At 45.1% G+C, this 20,568-nt stretch overlaps 1 protein-coding gene across 1 annotated transcript in view; it reads right to left on the bottom strand.

The window, feature by feature from the left end:
* The window catches only part of cacna1g (calcium channel, voltage-dependent, T type, alpha 1G subunit), a gene marked incomplete at its 5' end in the record, with an annotated part of 203,919 nt that overhangs the window by 97,131 nt on the left and 86,220 nt on the right, over positions 1 to 20,568 (bottom strand). The window contains one exon of the mRNA XM_079214082.1: positions 9,754 to 9,851. Within this exon, the coding sequence (XP_079070208.1) occupies positions 9,754 to 9,851 (98 nt within the window). The remainder of the gene's footprint in view (positions 1 to 9,753; positions 9,852 to 20,568) is intronic.

Genomic DNA, 20,568 nt, shown 5'->3' with positions numbered 1-20,568 from the left:
CATACACACACACACACACACACACACACACACTTCCTGCCGCCCACGCACTCCCTCTGCTAAATCTGGCTGTATCCATCTGTTTTGGCTGAATAACGGATGTTGACGAAGGTGGCATTCAGTTGCATTATTATTTGCATCCATCCATCCATCTATTCGTTATATATATATATATATATATATATATATATATACACTCATTCTAAATGTATAGATCCATCTATCCATCTTTATATCTATTCATTATATATCCATCCGTCGATATATATAGCCATTCATCCGTGTTGCGTCTCTCTCTCTCTGTCCCAGCAGGCTACCCTCCCAGCCGTAATCCTGCGAGTTAGGCCTCAATAACATGGATCATTGCTTCTGATCAGGGGTTTTATGGATAATTAGAGAGGCCAGGACAGTCCCTTTGCTCCTCTGCCTGGCTGACAGCCACCAAGGAAAACACAAGAGGCCGAGGGAAGGACTCCGGAGACAGTTAGAGAGCCGAACAGAGAGGGAGGCAGAAAGGAACGAGAGAGACGGAGAGGGTTCCAACACCTTTCAAATAAACTGTGCCATCTGGGAACGGCACACCAAACTACATGAGGAACTTTTTGTATTTGTACATTCTGATTCCTCACGAGTACACACCGAGACGGAGACTTTTGGCGTTGACAGATGGATGTGAAAAACATGAGGAGGATTTTGCAGATTCGCAGAGATGCGGGGAACAAAAGAGGAGGAGACAGCCGGGAGGCGAGGAGCAAAGCTATACTACTACAGAAGGAGTGAGTGACAGCGAGGAGTGGCTGCGGGATACGGCAAGTGTTTGGGTCGTTGTCTTTCAAAGCACCGCCGGAAAGATCTGGATACGAAACGGCGGCAGCAGAGGGAGCACAGAAACTCTTGAAAGACACCCAGCGCTGTTCTCAAGTTATTTCAATTCAAAAGTAGCTGCAACAATATGCACAGGATACTCAATTACCAGCATAACGAACAGCGTATACGATCAGAGTGAGATGAGAGTTCATGAAGACAATATATCTCATAATGCCGCCGTTTACCAGGGGAAACATCCTGCCACGATTCAAGAGAAGCAAAACCAGTGGAGGAAGTTATGAGTCATTGCCTGTGGCCATTTGTTGCCATTTGCTCTTTGTGGGACATTTGTTCAACCTAATTGCCCCCAAACTCACAGGAAAAGAGATGCATTCAGGTGCCGTCACGCTTCCTTGCGCTCTATCTTGTTAACGAGCAGCGCATGCACACACACACACACACACACACACACACACACACACACACACATACACACACACACACACACACAGAAAGCAGCAGCTCTTTCAAGTGATTGCCCTCACAGCGTAATGTGCTGAGCTGTTAGGATGCTGCTTAGCCGTGCGCCCGAGCAAGTGGCAGCAGCCGGGATTAGTGTCCGCAACGGGCCCGAGGCGCGCTAACTGGCTCCATGCGCCCACGATCCAGAGTGGAGATACGAGGGTTTTAATACTTAAACTGCAAGCCGCATCTGACAGCTGCATCCATGGAGGACAACGCTGCGCTTTCATCGACATATTCTCTCGTTTGTCAGGCAGAGGAGGTCGGCGACCCTCTGAATCTCTAGTGCGAACAATGTCCCTGTCACAATATGTTAAAACAGAAACAAATACAATTTGTCTTGAATGTGAGGGACAATGCATTAAACCTAAAGGAGCAGTTAGGTGAGGGAATGAAATCACGCTGTTATTAAAAACAAAATGGTGATTTTTTTTTTACATGCAAATAAAGTTATGTTTATTGGTCAGTATTTTTCAGCACTGCCTTTATCTTCTAAGCCGACGAGAGTGTTGAATGCATTCTCCTCCTCCTTCTATTCCCTTCGATAGAACATTTGGTGATGAGAAAAGCAACCTCCTCTTTTATTTCGATTTTACATATGGCTATTATAAGTGAGGAACCAGGTCAGCTCTCGATTTTTTATAATGCGAGCGATGGCAGTGAGGGAAGCAAAGAGTATAAGGGCTGCAAGTATTTGTGGCAAAAGTAAGCCTTTTAAAGACTGATATTATTTCAATGGTGATATAAATCCAGGCATTAAACCATGTACTACAAACTGGACGAGAGCCACATCCGAGGACGGCTCTTCATCCGGCGGTGCAGGCCGACATGAATATCACATGGAGCGCCTGTGATCATCCCCCCAGATAAGAGAAGCAATCCTCTCCCGAACCTGAATGGTGCGCTCATTCCACGCGATCGACATTTCATATCCGATAACAATCATCCACTCCTCCGCCCGTGCGCCCTCTCCAACCTCGCTGTGGGGCGGCCGCTCCGTTCCAACGTGGCCTTGTGTGATATGGGGAGCCATCTGTTTGCGGGCAGATTAGGTCTGCTTCCTCTGCTCACCTGTGCAGGTCCAGCTCGGGCCCAGCCATCTTTGTAATCTGTGCACTGTGAACTAATGGGCTTTCTGAGTCGAGTACACCTCCGTCTCTTCTCATTTGCTCCGAGCGGATTGGTAACCGGCGAGACGTCCCCGAAGAGTGGCAACGTGCCTTTGCATGAGCGAGCCATGAGACCCACGAATAAGGGAGCACATGCAGAGAAATGAAAAGTAATGGGGAGAGAGAGGACATCTGAACTCTGTGTAGCTGCTGGTTTTATGTGCCGGAGTGAGTTGTTTTTGTGTGCACCAATTTGTACAAAGATTACAGTTTATGATCTCGCCGATCATGGGGCTCATTTCTGCAAATGGAATTTGGATCTGACAATTTCTCCCACCACACCTGAGCATGTTTGCAAGACCAACACACCCTTAGAAATATATAATGGTATTCTTAAGGGTAAACCCATTTCATACATTACGGACAAACCATTTCCAACTTTACTTCCAATCACGTGTGACATAACTAATCAATTTTTACATTACCTACTGATTTGCACAGTAAAACTCATTAATTATATAAATATTTCAAATAAAATACTTTTCTCCATGCCCTGATGTATACTGGTTGCTACAGTATCTTTACCTTATTGTCTGGGATGGTTTTCGTCTTGGTTCTACTTTGGTCCCCCAACTCAAGTCCAAGTAGCTTTATTTTTCGCCCAAAAAGTCATTTTTTAAATTTTTCATGCATTTTCCTACGAACGTCGCGCAGTCCATTTTAAAGACTGGGGACACATTGTGACTTTGCTTCAAAATGTCTATGGGAGTGGAGTTACTTTGTGTAAAGACATTGTGTAAAGACATTGTGTAAAGACACCATGTAAAGACATCATGTAAAGACATGCACATGCATGTTCAGTGAATACTGATCTTCTTGTTTGTTGGGACAGATAAATAATTTGTTCTATGTGTGCTTTCCTAAAAGGATCCCACATTTGTGTTTCCGCAACATCCCACTTGGACTAAATCACTCACTCAAATGTAAATGATCGTTTGTACCTTGCACCTTTGTGCATCGAGATGCTCAAAAGCAGCTCTTACAACCGCTTAATCTCTTTGACAATTCACAGCTATGTTGGGGAGATGGTTGCGTACCTGACAGGCTATTTGGGAATACCGTGCCGTGGCACGACTCCGAGTGATCAAAGAACTTGAATTTCAAGCTTTAAGAATCTGAAGCTACTCAAAAAAACCTGAGCTAAAAAATAATTTGGAACGAAAATACAAGTAAAATGGGCATCTTCTCTCTTTTTATGCATCAAAATATCACTTGCATGCCAAAGGCCATCCGACTAACAAGATCTTTTGTCTTCGGCACCGAACAGTTTGACAGCGAGGAGCAAGGATTATGCTTTGGCATTCCTTGCTTCTGGAGGACCGCTTCCTCCTCTGAAGTCCTTCTAACCTTATCAGTCACTTATATCCTCAGCTCCGCTCAGAAACAAGGAGCCCCCAGAATAAACCTGTTCCCTGACTCCTCTGAGCTCTCCCTCTCGACCTCACATCGCGAGACAAGAGCAAAAGTTAAAGGGCACCTTGTAGACCTTCAGAAGAACAGAAGCTAGAACGCTCTTGCCAGCTCTTTAATTACAGTAAGGAGGAGGAGGGCACGAGCCTGCGGGGGAGCTGGGAGGTCGGTGATGTTGTGTTGTTGTTGCCTTGAGGGCTCATCTGGGTGGAAATGCGAGGCGGTGTGTACGAACCGCACGCCGCTCAAACACCGGATCTAACAAAGCGTGCAGAACAGGATGAAACGCTCTTGTGTTGCCGATGTGAAAAAATAACAGCACGCATGTGCATGCGTTGGAGGTCTGTGTACATGCACGAGTGGGAAAAATGTGCCTGTGCTCGTGCCCGTTTGATAAGGCGTTGGGGGTAAGGGCACGCACGGTGGCTCGCCAATAAAGAAGCGTGCAAAGGCTATTCTGGTCCCAGTCTCGTTAAGACGGAGACGTGTCTGGGTGTGTTAAAGTGTGCGTGTGTTTAAGGGTTTATGTCCTGTGATAATCACCTATTGACTGCTGCCTCCGGCTTATCAATCAACACTGCCTCGCTCAGACGTGGCTTACCGAGGGCATCGGAAATATTATTAAGACTCATCAGGCCCTCCACTCTGAAGCAGTGTTTTCTCCTTCTTCAAATGGTTGGTAGTCGTAGTATCGGGCTCCGGGCTGGGTTTGGGTCATTTTGTCGCATTTCCTCAATGTAATTTGTCATGTCCGGTGGGAGGAAGTACAGTAAAGGCATTGAAGCCAATGGGTTGTATTTTCCAGGTAAGCAGCAGTGTTAGTTAAAATACCAACAAATTATATAACTTTGTTATAAGTTTGAGATTTGGATCTCAAACTTTGGCAGGTTCCGTCAGTTTGGGTCATGAAGAATTAGGATACAGTCTGGGTTCAGTTCTCAGTTTCATGCTGCCCATGAAAGACAGATTGGATTAAATAAAAATCAACAACAGATCAAGCAGAGATATTGAGATATTCTAACTTCAAGCGCAAAGAGTATGTTTTTTATTAGACCCTTCCTGTCCGGAAATGTCTCTAGGTCTCCATGGCCTGTTCCATATTTGTTTGTCACTGCTGTGTTTGTGGGGCGAGCTTTCTGATGGGAAGTCTCTGAAACCAAAGTCGAGATATCTGATGTTTGACGACATCATTAGGTCCCCGCGTCTACTATACTAAAACTACTATACTAAACAGCATGTGTAAAATAGTTGGTTCCTGTTGAACTCCAACTGGTCTTGGCATTAAGGAATTGTTGATAACCAGGTAGGGGAAATACATGAACCAAAGCCAGCAGGGAAATAATGACTGCAGCTGGCTGGCATGGCCACCAAACCAGATGCTTTGGCAGAGCCGCAGTCACCCTATTCCAAAAATATGTTTGATTTGAGGGGGAAAATGGTGTCTGCTGGATGGAGAAATAAATGTGGCACTTTAGCCTTAGGATAAAAATAGTAATGTTCTTTCTCCGTGTATAACAAGGACACCTTTAATCCTATGAACAGAGAACTGAAAAATTTAATTTCAGCATTCTTCAATCAGTATTCTAGGTTTAAGTGCCTTGAAGGCCTGGAACTGAATCCCACTACTGTAAAGCAGCTCCCCACTTCTATTTGCTGAATGCAAAGGTTAGAAAAGTGGCATTTGCCGACAATAAATTCTAAATATTATAATTATAATATACAAATGATCATATCTGCCTTGAAGCAGGCGATGACAGGCCCGGAACAAGTCCCCGTGGGCCGGAACTGGACGTGAGGGGAATAGGCGATCGGGTGGCACAGAGACACAGCCGGAGAGTTTTTGGCTTTGACGGTAGTCGGTGGATGGAGCCTGCGAAATGTATCCGTCACCTACACTGCCAGGAGTGCCATGTTCGACAAATCAATCAATGCCAGAGGCCAGAACGTGGACACCAGGCCAGGAACGATGTGTTCGTTAATACAAGTTTGAGGGAGCGTGTGTGTGTGTGTGTGTGTGTGTGTGTGTGTGTGTGTGCGTGCGTGTGTGTGTGTGTGTGTGCGTGTGTGTGTGTGTGTTTTAAGATGTTAAGATGAGCTCCAGCCTTCAGTTCCAATACAGGCAGAGAGACTGCGGAGAGAGCAGTGCGGGGCTAGACAGCGAGGCCGACGGATGTGAGCACCGAATCGTTCAAACATCCTTTGATCCAGCTTCACGTGGCTCTCATTCTGGGCTTAAGGTCGACTTAAGATCCTGGAGGTGTAAAGTTTGGATCGCCGGTGCGTAAATGCATACTGACATGAGCTAGGGTGAGTGTCCGCGGCTCGGTCTGAGTCTTCGGCTATGCATCATCGGCCTGGCAGCAATACGCGACTCGTATTTGGACTGTCGGGTGATTTACCGGACTACTCCTCCACTCAACGATTAAATGCTACATCTCCACCATACCCGATGACAACACATTCCTCTTGTCCTCACCAAGACGGGAGATTAATACACACGATGTCTCCCATTGTGGGATTTATGATGTTTAAAATGGACAGCTCCCTCACCGCAGGATGATCCTCTCTGGACAGTTAATCCATCCATGCTGATGACAGCTTGTTTGCACGCTTGGCGAGTGGCCTGTGAAATACATTCATGCTTGCATCGCAGCGGCTGTTGTTATCACATAGATCGGACACTTAGTGAGTTGCGGTAATTGCTGTTTGCGTGCCAAGTGGATCTCTGTTGACCGGTGCAGCGTTCAGCTGCCCAGCACCTGAGCCTCGCACGCTCACTAATCACCTTAAACCATGAGCACTCGTGCTGAAACATGCGGTCACCGCTAAAGCCTGACATATGATTTCATTGATCACTCACTTAGCACCACAAACACCAGAAACAGCTCCGTAGGGTCCAGTCGTTGAGCACCGAGTCAATGCATAGCTAGAGGTTAGATGCCAGCCAAATGGACTCTACAGCGTCTTCCGACCACTCCAAGCGCTTCAACACTACTTCATCATTCACACACTGATGGGAGCGGCTACCATGCAAGGTGCCACCTGCCTATCAGGACTATAGCTAACCATTCATACACCGTAGAAACAGCCTGCTAGGTCAAATCAGGGATAAGTGTATTGCCCAAGGATACATTGACATGGATGAGCAGACCGCCGATCCTTTGGTCAAAGGACGACCCCACTGAGCCATAGTTAAAAAGTTAGCCTGCCGCTATGCTTTTAGTCTTGTTATTTTTTGCAACAGGATTACACAACAGCTTCACTTTTTTTTGTTTTAAGTTCCTTCTTAAAACAATTCTCACACGCCCCTGCGTACCGTAAATGTATCGATTTGAATTCCTTCTGTCCATGCTGACTGTGAAGTGATGCCTTTTCAGTGCCACTCACACAGGGAGTGCGACAATGTGGACATGTGTTTCAAAGAAAGGTTTGGAAAGATTTGAACCCCTTCCTTTAAGAGCAGAGATGAACTATGTGGGAATAGACAGGATCTATTCCTCTCTGTGTGTGTGTGTGTGTGTGTGTGTGTGTGTGTGTGTGTGTGTGTGTGTGTGTGTGTGTGTGTGTGTGTGTGTGTGTGTGTGTCAGTCTGCCGAAGGGCAACTGCACTTTACAAGTAGGACTCCCTGCCGCCGCGCCGATATATAACTGTGACTCTGTGGTGCTTGTCACATTTTACGTTGCAACATCTCTTTCACCCCGTTATTCGGTGCCTCTTCTGTAACGCCGTCGCGCCAATTAGGCGTGTCAAATTCTTCACGCTCAGAGAACTCTGAAAGGGCAAACCGTTTTCCTTTTTTTTTTTTTTGCCTTGTTTCCCACAGCACCAGCCCGACAACTGCTTAATAATGGAACAGGTACAAACACACCACAGCCGGTGTCATGAATCCAGTCTAACATGGAGGGAAATTAACTATCCGCATCCGAGGACTTGAGCGTCCGTGTATTCAAATTTGGCAAAGTGTGTTTCGGAAAATACTCCGAGCTCCACAATAAACCGCCCTCACCCAGAGGCACGGCGAATGCTGCAAGCTCCTCCGCTGAACTTGATTAGGCTGGTGAAGGGATGCAAACCACTACTACCACCACACCACAACACCTCCACCACCACTCTAACCCAATGACAGTTTCCCCACAGGGCCAGAACCAGACCAAATCATCCACACATTAGTCCTCTGATTAGGATGAGGAATGGTTAGATGCCTAATGAGCGTGTGTGTGTGTGGTGTGTGTGTGTGTGTTCTTAGTCTAATGAGCAGCACCGGCACCCTACGACGACTTTGATTGACGCAAGGTGATTGCAGAAGAGGGTTTGGGAGTGTCATTGGTAGAGGGATGGAAGGTTGATGTCCCATTCGTGTGCCTACACGGGGGGTTGGGGGGGTTGAACACCTGCATGTACTCTACACACATCCTGGGATCATGGCTCACTTTGCCTTGCAATTTCCTCCGAGCAAATCGAGGGAGCTAATCACACAATTAAGGTCTGTGCTTAAAAGAAAGCATCGGAGGGGGGGTGCAGAATCAAGGTGAGGCTGATTCCACAGAGTGGACTGCTGGGCGGGTATGAAAATGCTTGTGATTTATTTAAACAATAAATGTTTAATGCGTGCACTGGAAATTTGCGCTGATTAAACTCTAATGTAGACTGATGGAAGGAGAGTGGAATATGGAACCTTTTTGGGGGGCGGTGGCAGGGTGGGTGGGTGTGTTTGGATATTAAGTGTGTGTGAGAGAAATGGAAGGGGGGAGGACAACAGTCGGCGCAAGCAATTTAGGGATTTGTGCGTCCGTGTGTGTGTGTTGCAATATAACTGCAGTCCTTTAATACGATTTGGCGAGTTGGAAAATTGCATATAAACTCGTATGAAACGCTGACTGGCAGGAGAAAGCCAGAACACAGATACAGCAAACGACATACTAAGTGTGGATCGGCTTGTGTCTGACCTACATTACACCTACGCGTAGGAATCCATTCCACCTGCGCAATCGCCACTTACGGCAAAGCACCGCGTCCAAGGAGCGGAAGGACAATTTATACCTGTAGTCTCTGCTACCAGGCCTGATTTATCACGGATTAATCACGGATTAATCACGGATTAATCACGAGTATATATTTATTTGTGTCATTTTATTAAATGTCAGATAAGTGCCAAGTATTAAAGTTCCAAATCAGTTTTATTTGTTATTACCGCTTGAGTTCAGCAGATCTTTGGCAGAAGTCGCTGTCTTTGTGCTGGTTTGGCCAGATCAAAAGATCCGCTTGATTAATAAACTGAGGCAAATTTCTTCCTAATCTGGGAATAAAGTGTGCAGACACTGATCATCTGACATGACTTTGTTACAAACACTTGTAAAAAAATGGATTTGAGGCATGCACAAACTGAAATCTCAAACACAGCTACGCGTGACTGCTTAGCTTCCCTAAAGTTTTAGGGGACAGATAAACAGAGTGGAGCCCTTTTGGCGTCGATGAAGAAATAACTCGGTCGTGAGATTGTGTGTTTTAGATTGAAACTAGATTAGATTAGAATCAGATTGAATTGAAGGTCTAAAGGTATATACGGATCTTACCGAAAGGTTTACTTTGAAGTTTTAGTAATTTCTTTCTCCCGCATAGAGCAAAATGAGAAGATTGATACAAAGTTTCATGGTGGAAATGTAAATATGAAGCTAGAGCCATTAGCCATTAGCTTAGCATAAAGGCTGGAAACAGGGGAGGGGAGCGACAGCTGGCTCCAGCTTCATATTTAACACACGAACACAAGAGTGGTATCGTCGTCCCTCTTCGAACTCTCAGAAAGACATCAAATGAGGCAATCTTTAGTTTAGGTTCTGCACTCACTTGGCACTCGGTTGATGGCTCTCAGAGGTCTGAGCACGCGAACCGTCCGCACTGCTGAAAAACTGACGTTCTGCAGGTTGAGTGAGTACTCCAGCATCCTGAAACAGGTGGAAGGGGTGGGGGGGAGATAGAGAGAGAGAGAGAGAGAGAGAGAGAGAGGGAGGGATGAGTAAGTACGGCAATAACAAACCACATGCTTTAATTGCTAGCACGGCTCACACTGCACGGCCCTGCTTCATCATCTGGGAATAAAAACACAGAAGAATAAGTCTGATATCATGGAGCCAATTATGTGTTCCATGTATTACATCCCCCCCCCCCCACACACACCCTATTTCTCACTGTGCAACTGGTAATTAATCCTATAATGTTCTGAATCCTGTTTTATTTTTTTTTACATTCCTGCTGTTAGAGATACAATGAGCATGTGTTCTGGCAAACAATGAGCTTCCATTCCAACTGCAGCAAACGGGGCAGAAAAAGTCAGAAAAACACCTCACACAGACATTGCGTGTGTGTATTTGTGTGTGTGTGTGCCTGTGTGTGTGTGTGTGTGTGTGTGTGTGTGTGGAGCGCAGCAAACACGCAAGGTTTTGTTTGCCTGACAGACGTATTTGCGTGCTCCCTCGCACAATCAAACTTTTCAAAGGGAGCAAAGCGTGTGTGCATCCGCTTAGAGACGTCAAAAGCGGATGAGTCACTCGTTATTCAAGGGGAGAATGTGGCATCCGCCGGTACTTAAAAGAGCAGCATCAGATCAGTCCGCCTTGTAACCTTTAGACGGGCGAGCACACACACTCTTAACAGCCTCTCTAGCAGCTCTTTAGAGGCCCGTTCAGGCTGCGACGGGAGGTTAGAAGGAGGTTATAAGGACAGCGCTTCCAGGGGAGAGCGACTGCGGAATGCTTGAGAAAACCTTTTTTTTCTTCTTTTTTTTTCGGTCATCTCATCTCCCACTCGCTCTCTCTTTCTCCTTAAGTGTGTGTGTGTGTGTGTGTGTGTGTGTGTGTGTGTGTGCATGCATGCGTGCGTGCGTGTGTGTGTGTGGAGCAGATGCTGAGCACATGTGCAGCTTGCAAGGCCGTGTGGACGAAGGAATTCGTCCACACGGGCGGCGGCGCACGAGCAGGTGAGTGTGTGTGCAAGTGTGTGTGCAAGTGTGTGCAAGTGTGCGTCAGCGTGCGAGCACGTAGGTCACCTGAAGTGCAAGAAACTCTCGAAGTGAGAGTGTGCGTTCGAAGTGTCCTAGTACGAGCCTTATTTTCCAAAGCAGACGTACTCTCGCTCTTTGGCGTGTATACACACACACACACACACACACATACACACACACACACACACACACACACACACACACACACACACACACACACACACACACACAGACATCCCCATTTCCGATTGGCGGCCATTTGTATGTTTTTTTTGTTACAGGAACAACTCAAATGAGCGGGGCGCTAACGTTGAGAAGTGCAGAGGGCCAGAGTAAAATGAGCAAAAATGTAATGCCTCACCCACACACTCCTTGTCCCAGCGCAGGAAAGCCACGTTTTTATTTCCGGCTCAGGTTCCATAAACAGTGTAGCAAAAAAGCATGGTGGAATCAGCAGATGTTGGCTGGTTAGATAACACGTGCTAACTCCACCCATGCTTTAATAATGCGTCACTGGTTACGGAACCTGAGTCGAACAGTGGTATTTTAGGACTAGTTAATTAATAAGTGATTCAACAGGAAATAAATCAGCAACTATTTAGCTAATTAAGGTATATTTTCAATGAAAAATCAAACAAGTCCCTGATTCCATCTTCCCAGTTGAGAGCAGGTCTCTCTCTATCATAGGTATCTATTCCTTATAAAAACTGAAAAATCGCTTATTTTCCCCCCGATATCAGTCTGAATAATGAAGTGACAGCCAAATGGCAATTCATTCTGATTATCAGGCTGTATGTGACGAAGAATATACAATAGTATGGTCCCTGTGGGACATGCATGGTCACATTTTGGTTTGCGTGTCTCAGACGTGCTATAAAATCCTCAGAGTGCCATTACAAAAATATTAGGGTAATTTCTCATCAGACAGTGTTGCATAAGCAAACCGAAAAGCAGATGATGAATTATGTCTGTTGAAAAATGGCCCATGCAAAAACACTTGATGCTCCTGATGAGAGCCAGATGACGTTCGGCGCGCTCAGTGAAAACTGACCCATCTCCCGTCATCTGGAAATGGAGAAGCAGCCGAGGACAAATGGAGTGAATCAAACAAAACGATGGAAACGAACGGGGAGTCGTGCGCTGCTTTTCGTCAGAGCCCGTGCCAGTGCCGATGATACAGGGGAAGGGCGACCGGAGGGGGGCTCAGAAACGAGAAGCAGGAGTGGGGACGGAGGAGGCCCGACCTCGGAGGGAGTTTGCGTGAAGAGACTCTCCTAAACTAAAAACATGCGAGGGGGGGGGGATACACCAGGATACAATGCATCTTGATATAGGGGAGCCTGGCAAGGACAAACTCGCGGAATAATGTAATGAGATTCATTGTGCATCATTCTGTACCGACAACATATAAGCAGTCCACAAATACACATACACACACACTCAGTCCTTTGGCCGTGTAGCTTCTGAGCTCGTCCTCTCTTATCTCGGAGGGTGAATGCGTGTGTTTGTGCCAAAGCGGTCAGATACATGACGGATGGTATACGTACACTTTTTACCAGCTTAAGGCCAAAGGCGGCGGCGGCGGCACACACACACACACACACACACACACACACACACACACACACACACACGCTGGACATAATGCCACCCAGAAAGAGCTGTGATAGGAAAAAGTATGCAAGGCAGCTCGGGAATGTAGAACAGTGTCCAGCGTTTAACCTGTCCCATCCACAGCTATCAGTCCACTTCTCTGTCTCCAGCTATCCGCCTGTCTGTCCATCTTCTGTCCATCTCAGTCAGTCCATCCATCTGTCTTCTTGCAGCCAGTCATTTTTTTTTCTCTCTCTCTGTGTAAATCATGATAGATAGACTGAGAAAAGATAAATGAAATTGGCACCTTTTGATGGAGTCTTCTCCGTTTTCATGCTTGACTTGGGGCATGGGAGAGTTTCAGGGAAGACATTTACATGATGAATAATGTTTGCAGAATAACTTATGAGGGGAGCAGCAAGACAAATGTCTTTGGGTATTCTGCAAAGGGTTTTCGGCATCGTAGTGGCCCCATGGATGAGTCCACATAGAGGGCTGACTTTTTACAGCAATTTATTTTGTTTGTCTGTTAGTGGATTGATGTGAATTTGAAATACAGAGGTAGTTCCAAGATGTGTTTGTACATTAATAAATGCATTTAATATGAATGGGGTCATGGTTTTTGCTCCTAGCTGCACATTACCTCAGACAAACAAAGTTAGCGACTAGCTAGTGGACATAGTTTGAGCATTTGTCAGCTAAAGAGCTGAAGAACTTCCTTTCGGAGTTGGTGGAGACCAAAACAGAGTGAAAGGTGAGTATTGACACCAAAGTGAATACCAACGCTGCCACACACATCCATAACCTCAACCTAACTGCATTAAAAAAAAACACACATATATATATATATATATATATATATATATATATATATATATATATATATATATATATATATATATCTTTGCCTTCCATTATAGTTGTTTTGCTTTTATACTGTTATTGCCTCCACTGTTTCTGTTACTGCTTTTATTACCAAGTAAAAGGCCTTTGAGTAGCCTTTAAGGTGTTATGCAAATGAATAAAAAGACATGTATTATTATAAATATTGAAAAATCCAATCACAAGCAAATGGCTGCTTTAACCTCGTTGTTATCATTCCATTAGATAATGGCTTTGTTATTGGATTATCGGATTATACCGCTTTACCACTTGGCGGCTGCACAATACTCCGTCATAATAATATTCTGTCTTGTCATGTATCGCTTATTATGAACTAACCAATCATCTGATGTTCCTGTGGTCGCATTTTGTTTGCTTTTCTATTTGCCTCTCCATCAGTGACAAAGCTGTCATGCTAGATGTCCCCCTGCACATGGATTGTGAGTGATGGATGTGTGTGTGTGTGTGTGTGTGTGTGTGTGTGTGTGTGTGTGTGTGTGTGTGTGTGTGTGTGTGTGTGTGCTGCCGCCTTTGGCCTTAAACTGGTAAAAAGAATACGTATACCATCCGTCATGTATCTGACCGCTTTGGCACAAACACACGCATTCACCCGCCGAGATAAGAGAGAACGAGCTCAGAAGTATGTGTGTGTGTGTGTTTGTGTGTGTGTGTGTGTGTGTGTGTGTGTGTTTGTGTCATGTATAGGCACAAAGTATATTGCTGAAGATCAAATGCGACAGCATGTGCACCATAGGAGCAACTCTCACCACACCTTAAGTAATAACACACATAAATAACACACATATTTAAACAATTCACATAACGGACGCCGGGCTAATGATGAGAGTCTGATATCATTGAAGTTGTATGATTAACGAGAAGTGGAGGGAGGAAAGAAAAAAGAAAAACACAGAGAGAACAGACAGATGGAGTGTTTTCATGCTGAATCAGATTGAGAGCCTTTCATCAGCAACACGTTCTGCCATCAACCCACTCTGCTGCTTATGTAACCCAAATGTTAACCAACTTATTCTTCACAGTCACGGTTGGTTGCTGAATTTTCACTCTTTCTCTCGCAACAATCGCATGCTCCGAAGGGAGGGGGGGTTTCTCCTTCTCCTTCTTCTTCTTGAGAAGTCAGAGGTCTCAGCTACCCCTACATGGGCATGTTGACCCTCCTGCAAAAACAACAACAAAGTTGTTGTGCGCTTGTCGTCACTCCCTCCAGGAAGTTCGTTTTTTAGTATCAATAAAAATCCTGAGTGACTATACGATACGCGGTTAACGAGAGCTGAAAAACTGAAACTACTCGAAATCCGAAAATGATGAAGATGTCGCTTAAAAATCAAAGTGGAGTAACTGTTTATATGTTTCATTACTACGCAGTTTTACAAGCACTTACACATGCAGCCTGCCCTATCCTCTTTCGGTTGAAGGTTGTTGGAAACAACCTCATTTATATTATAACCTGAAGCCAGGATCAACAGAGGCTACAGGATGGTCGTCTCTACTACTATATTGTAATTCTGGTTGATAATAAAAGCCCCAGATTTACATCTACCGTTCTCACAAAGCTTTTAAATATTCTGCTCACACTTGAGCTGAAGCTTTTTCATCTTCATCTTTATCTCCCCAGCATCCTCTCCCTCCCTCGCCCTGTCTGGCAATCTATGGCCGATCTGCTGACCCACTTGTAGTGGGCGGATAATCTGACTAATGGAGGAGGAACCCAGGTGGATAACGACACCCAGGAGGAGAAGAAATGCAGCAGTCCAGTCCGGATGCTGCAGAGACGGAGGGATGGAGACATACTGCTCGACTGCTGACAGTGGACAGATTGTTTAATGGCCATCACTGTCCAGCAGTGGTGGGTCATCAGGGCCTGCTAAGCCTTCTCTGCTGGCCTAAATTTACGTTTTTTATAGTTTAATTGTTTTTCACAAATGCACTACATGTATTATAATTATTTTTCCCTATTAGCTTATTTTCTCATTGCACAGCTCCTGTGCTCCTCTGTTCCTCTGCCTCCAGCCTTCAGCCTGCTGCATGGCGCGGCGGCTGTTTAATGATCTGGTTAACAGCGCGCATTCCAATCACATTTCACTTCTGTTTCTGTATGGAATCGAGAGCTGATTAAACTTGAGAAGGCCTTCTAGCATGTATTTTGCCACAGGGCCCGCAAGACCATTAACATGCGCTGTGATTGGTCAGTGTGTCAGTACACACTCAGTGGGAGTACATGGCCACCTGTTGCTGGAACTGAAGCGCACTGATAAACTGTTCAACCGCGTTGCTGAACTTTCTTTTATTTTTTTATTTCCTGCTTTTTGTGTTTTTTTCATCTGCGGTGGCGTTGTGTTGATGTGTCTATGGTGTTGTTTTTACGGGGTTGAGATGGTCAGGTGTGTCAGTCAGGACGTGGAGGCGTCCGACCGAAAGGCGCTGCGTAACCGTGCGTTGCTCGGCGAGGTTGTCTGCTGGGCGCTGAAGGGGCTCCGTGGGTCGGTCCCCACACCCCATATGACCTCCCTCCATGCTCGTGGTGATGCCGTGTGGTGGAGTGGGTGTCTGTTGTCCACACATGGTGGTCTGTATGAACGCGCCACGTATTGAGCAGCGCGCCGTATTGAGTGGTTCGGTCTGTGACAGTAACTCCCGGGACACTTTTTTCCCCCAGTCCGCCCCTGATGTGGACTATATGGCACTGAAGGCCTAGCTCGAAAACGCACTGCTGTCCATGGAATGCTTGTGTGTGTGTGTGTGTGTGTGTGTGTGTGTGTGTGTGTGTGTGTGTGTGTGTGTGTGTGTGTGTGTGTGTGTGTGTGTGTTGGTGTGTGTGTGTGTGTGTGTGTGTGTGTGAGTGTGGGTTAAACAGCTGAGATGCAACATGTTCAGTTTTACATTTGGATATGAGCATATTTTTTTTCCATTCAGCGCAGAGTGAGGCTCTCCTCAACCTATCAAAGTACTTTTTTTTTTTTTTTTACATAAAGCCACCGAAACAAAAAGTTTATTACTTTTAAAAGAGAGTGTATGCATGAACCGAGTCCAAGTATGACTATAAAGCAATCCTATTGCTACACAAAAAAACTAAAGAAAAACGTAATTAAGGTAAAATAACTCAATATTTTCCCCATTCACCTTGTCTATTCTCCTCTCTCCCTTCCTCTTGATGTCCCCACCACCATCGCCCATCTCCTTCCTCCATCCTTACGCCCCTTTTCTTCCCCTAAACAGGGCTGGAGCCAGTCCAAAGTGTTCATCAATTAGTCATGAAGAGAAGAAATGGGTGGAGACGCAGAGAGTTCTCTCTCACCTCCTTCAGTGTGACTCAATCGTGCGTCTGAAATTAAAGAGGACGCGTTGAATATTTAAAGCCAGGTAAGGTCGCTATTAGCTTGTGTTTAAAATATCAATATATCGTGGCGAAATTCATAGTGATGCTTTTATATAATTAGTTTACATGGTCAAGGTGATGGGGTACGCCATATAGCCTGGGCCAAATTTGATCTGCTTCAAATTTACATCACACTTTTTGGCTTTCTTTCACAAGTTTATATTTTCCACTACTTCGAGGAAGACCTTCAGCTCTGCTCCCTTGAGAAAAACAAAACAGATTCTCGAGGCGTTTTTGGACCGGGGGAACTTGTTTCAAAGTCCCCCCCGCCCCACTCACTCTATATCTCTGTCCTGGCACCGCCACGGTAAAAGCATAAAACAGAGTGCCTGTGATTAGAACTTGCTATGCACGTCTATTACTGTGGGTTTTGTAACCCCAAAATAGGTTCCGAGAAGAATCTGAGTGGTCACCGGATAATTCAAGACTGACAGACTGTTACGTAATTTTGTAACTTTTTTTCTGACTTACCACATCTTTAATGGGCAACAACTGTTGCCCATTATATATATATATATATATATATATATATATATATATATATATATATATATATATATATATATATATATATATATATATACTGTATGTTTTTTTTAAAGTGACAGGCTTTTGTCAACATTAGCCTAATGAGGAATACTGTGACGGATAGGATTTCCGATCTTTCAGCAGATTTGGATAGCCAAAAGAAGCATAGAGTAAAGTCATGTGTAGCATTTTCAGTTGCAATCGATGAGAGCACAGACATTACTAAAGATGTTGCTCAACTGGCCTTATTCATTCGTGGTGTTGATGAGATTGTGGCGGTCACCGAGGAGTTCCTTGAGTTGGTACCCATGACAGACACCACTACAGCGAATTACATTTTTAGCGCCCTCTTTGAAGCGCTGGACCGCGTCGGAGTGGACTGGACCCGTGCTGTCAAGTACAAGCAGCAAGTACAAGCTGCAAATGAAGTTTTTGGACATTTCACTGTATTTTTCACCGCGACGCATTGTGTTGCAAGTCGTTAAAAATGGATTACGTCATGAAGTGGCATCACAAACGCGTCACAAAGCGAGGGAATCTGCAGAGGAGAACCCAGGCAGATGAACAGTGGGCTGATGTCTGAATTTTTGGTCTTTATGTTTCTGGTTTATTGTAGAAAGACCTTGAAATAGGGTTTATCATCCAAAAACCTTCACCAATGATTTAAACATAGATAAATATTGTTGTTATGTATGCGTTATTATGCTGTGCTTTTACTGGTCTGGCCCACTTAAGATCAAAATGGGCAGTATGTGGCCCCGAATGAGTTTGACATCCCTGATCTACAGCCTCTGAAATGTATACAGGAAAATGTCACATATTTCCAAAGTGAACGAGAGACCAAAATGAGGGTTTTTCATTCGTCCTGCAACATCCGACCGGATTACATATCGAGGCAGTCTGCCTCGGCTTCTCCTCCTCTCTCCATCTGCCTTTCTTCGTCAATCCATCACCCTTCCTCCTGTTTCCTTCTCAACCCTCCTCTTCCTCTTCAGTTATCCTTTCTGTGTCTCTCCAGGAGGAACCCATCCACACAGAGAGAGAGAGAGAGAGAGAGAGAGAGAGAGAGAGAGAGAGAGAGAGAGAGAGAGAGAGAGAGAGAGAGAGAGAGAGAGAGAGAGAGCGTTAGGTCAGATCAATGTACAATGGATAGGGTAGCCTGTCTGCCACAGTAAGTGCTTGTACACTTTCCTATTTAGACCCCTCGGCTATTGACTGTAGACTCCACTGCACCAATCGATGAAAAAAATACATAAATAAATGAAAACATTCTTTGAACAAGCCAGTCAATCCAGAGTTGAGTCTGAAATAGAAAAGTTGGTTCCCACACACTTGGGTACAATCAGTTCATTTTAATGCAAATTGTTCGGAACAGTTTTACCGAACGGAGTGACATGAATGAATCAATCTGGCTCATTTAGGTGAGTTCAAAATTCTGTCCTGTTTCATTTGGATAGATGAATGGAACCACTTTGGAGATGAATACGATTTATCATTCTGTAACTCTGGAGCAGAATATTCCCCGTCTTTACAACTTGTGATGAGTCACAAGTCACAATTTAAGTGTTTTGTTCCACTCTGTGGCTTCAATCGGGGAACTGCCCTTCTTGAGCAAATTAAAAGAGAAAAAAAACAACAACATGCTTAATGTGCATTCACAGTCACAGAGCTTATTGGACAACAAACTAGGCTGCAGAGCATTCACGGCTGCCGGATTCAATATGCTGACTGCAGGTTTGTTAAGCAAGCGGCCTGGTACAGGACACAGATTTCACGCTATTCCCACTGACATGAATGATAGCCAAAACGTCATAAGTCTGAGAGTCTACAGTCATGCTCGTTGCTCTGTGAGACATTTGAGGTAATTGGTTTTAAACCAGTCGTAAACCAACAAGAATTCGAAGCGGGTGATGGTTGTAGATGAAAAAGTCCTGGGATCACCAACTTTAACAAGCTACATCCTCTGGGGACCAAGAACGCCTGCACTAAACCCCGTGGCAATCTGATAGTTGATGTCTCAGTCGGGGTCAAAGTGGTGGGCCGGCTGACTGACCGACAATCATTGCCGTCCCTTGAGCCTACTGCTCGAGTGGCTGAAAATAAACAGCAATAAAACAAAAATAGCCTTTAATGTCAGCTGTGTTTCTTCCTGTTTGTGTACTTTTAGTACATATTGGATTTTTCCTTCCCTGTGTGATGTTGAAGAATGTGTTGCCTGTGTCGTTAATGAATACAAATTAAGGTATTTGGTTGCATATATTACCGAGTTGAGAATGAGAGAGTTGAACGCGTTAAAAAGTAACAAATAGCGTGTGTGTCAGATGTCATGCCAACTGTGGTCATTGGCTCCGAGCTCTGCATACAGATGTCGGTAAAAAAAAAAGAGATTGCGTACGTTTGTTAAAGACTCTGACTGACTCGACAGGTGAAGCACACAACTTCACAACGAGTGTGAACACGAGACATCGAGCGGTGTCTTTTTTCTCTTCGCGCAGGGCGCCGACGCCCACTTTTTCTCAAACCGGGCGTCACAAAGTCAACTCCAAAAGTAGTGAAACTCAAAAAGTGTTTGCGACGGCGTTCCAAGTGACCTCGTTTGTGGAATTAAAATTGTATTTGTGGAATGCGAGGAGAATCCCGTCTCCCGCTGTTTCCTCTCCACACTCCACCTGTTCGGTACGCTCATCCCTCCACCATTCACTCCTGACGGTGAGGTGATTAGGAGGAGAGAGCCGAGACCTGCTGAAAAAGCAGCTTAGCTGTAAATATCCTCTCGGAAAGAAACAAACAGTTCATCAGAGCCTTCCTCCGCAGACGTAACAACTGTTGCTGGGATATATCAAACGCTCTGACAAGCAGCCATTGCCCGGGTTACCATTGTCTCCTTGTGGCTAGGGACCCTCTGTACAGATGAGATCCTTATTGTTTAATTATTACATTTTTTCATCTGTGCAGAAATGGCAACCCATAAAGACCATATTTACATCTCTACACATGTATGCTGAGCCATGTAAGCTAACGTGCGTGACACCAGGAGATATGGACGTAGGAATAAACTTAGGAATAACCCGTGCCATGCTTTCTGTCACGCTCCATATTTGTTCACGGTCCGACACACACGAGAAGCCGATGGCAACCTTTATTTCAGAAATTATTGTTACAGAGTAAAGAGTGACAGGAGAAGGGGGGCGTGTAAGAGCTTGGTTTGAAGCGAAGTTCCGCCGTACAGCCTGAACCGGCGTTGGCTTTGACAGTGTGCATC

This window comes from Taurulus bubalis (assembly GCF_910589615.1).
Source record: "Taurulus bubalis genome assembly, chromosome: 2".
Classification (NCBI taxonomy): Eukaryota; Metazoa; Chordata; class Actinopteri; order Perciformes; family Cottidae; genus Taurulus; species Taurulus bubalis.
Note: the sequence above shows the minus strand (reverse complement) of the source record. Positions and strands in the feature narration are given on the sequence as shown.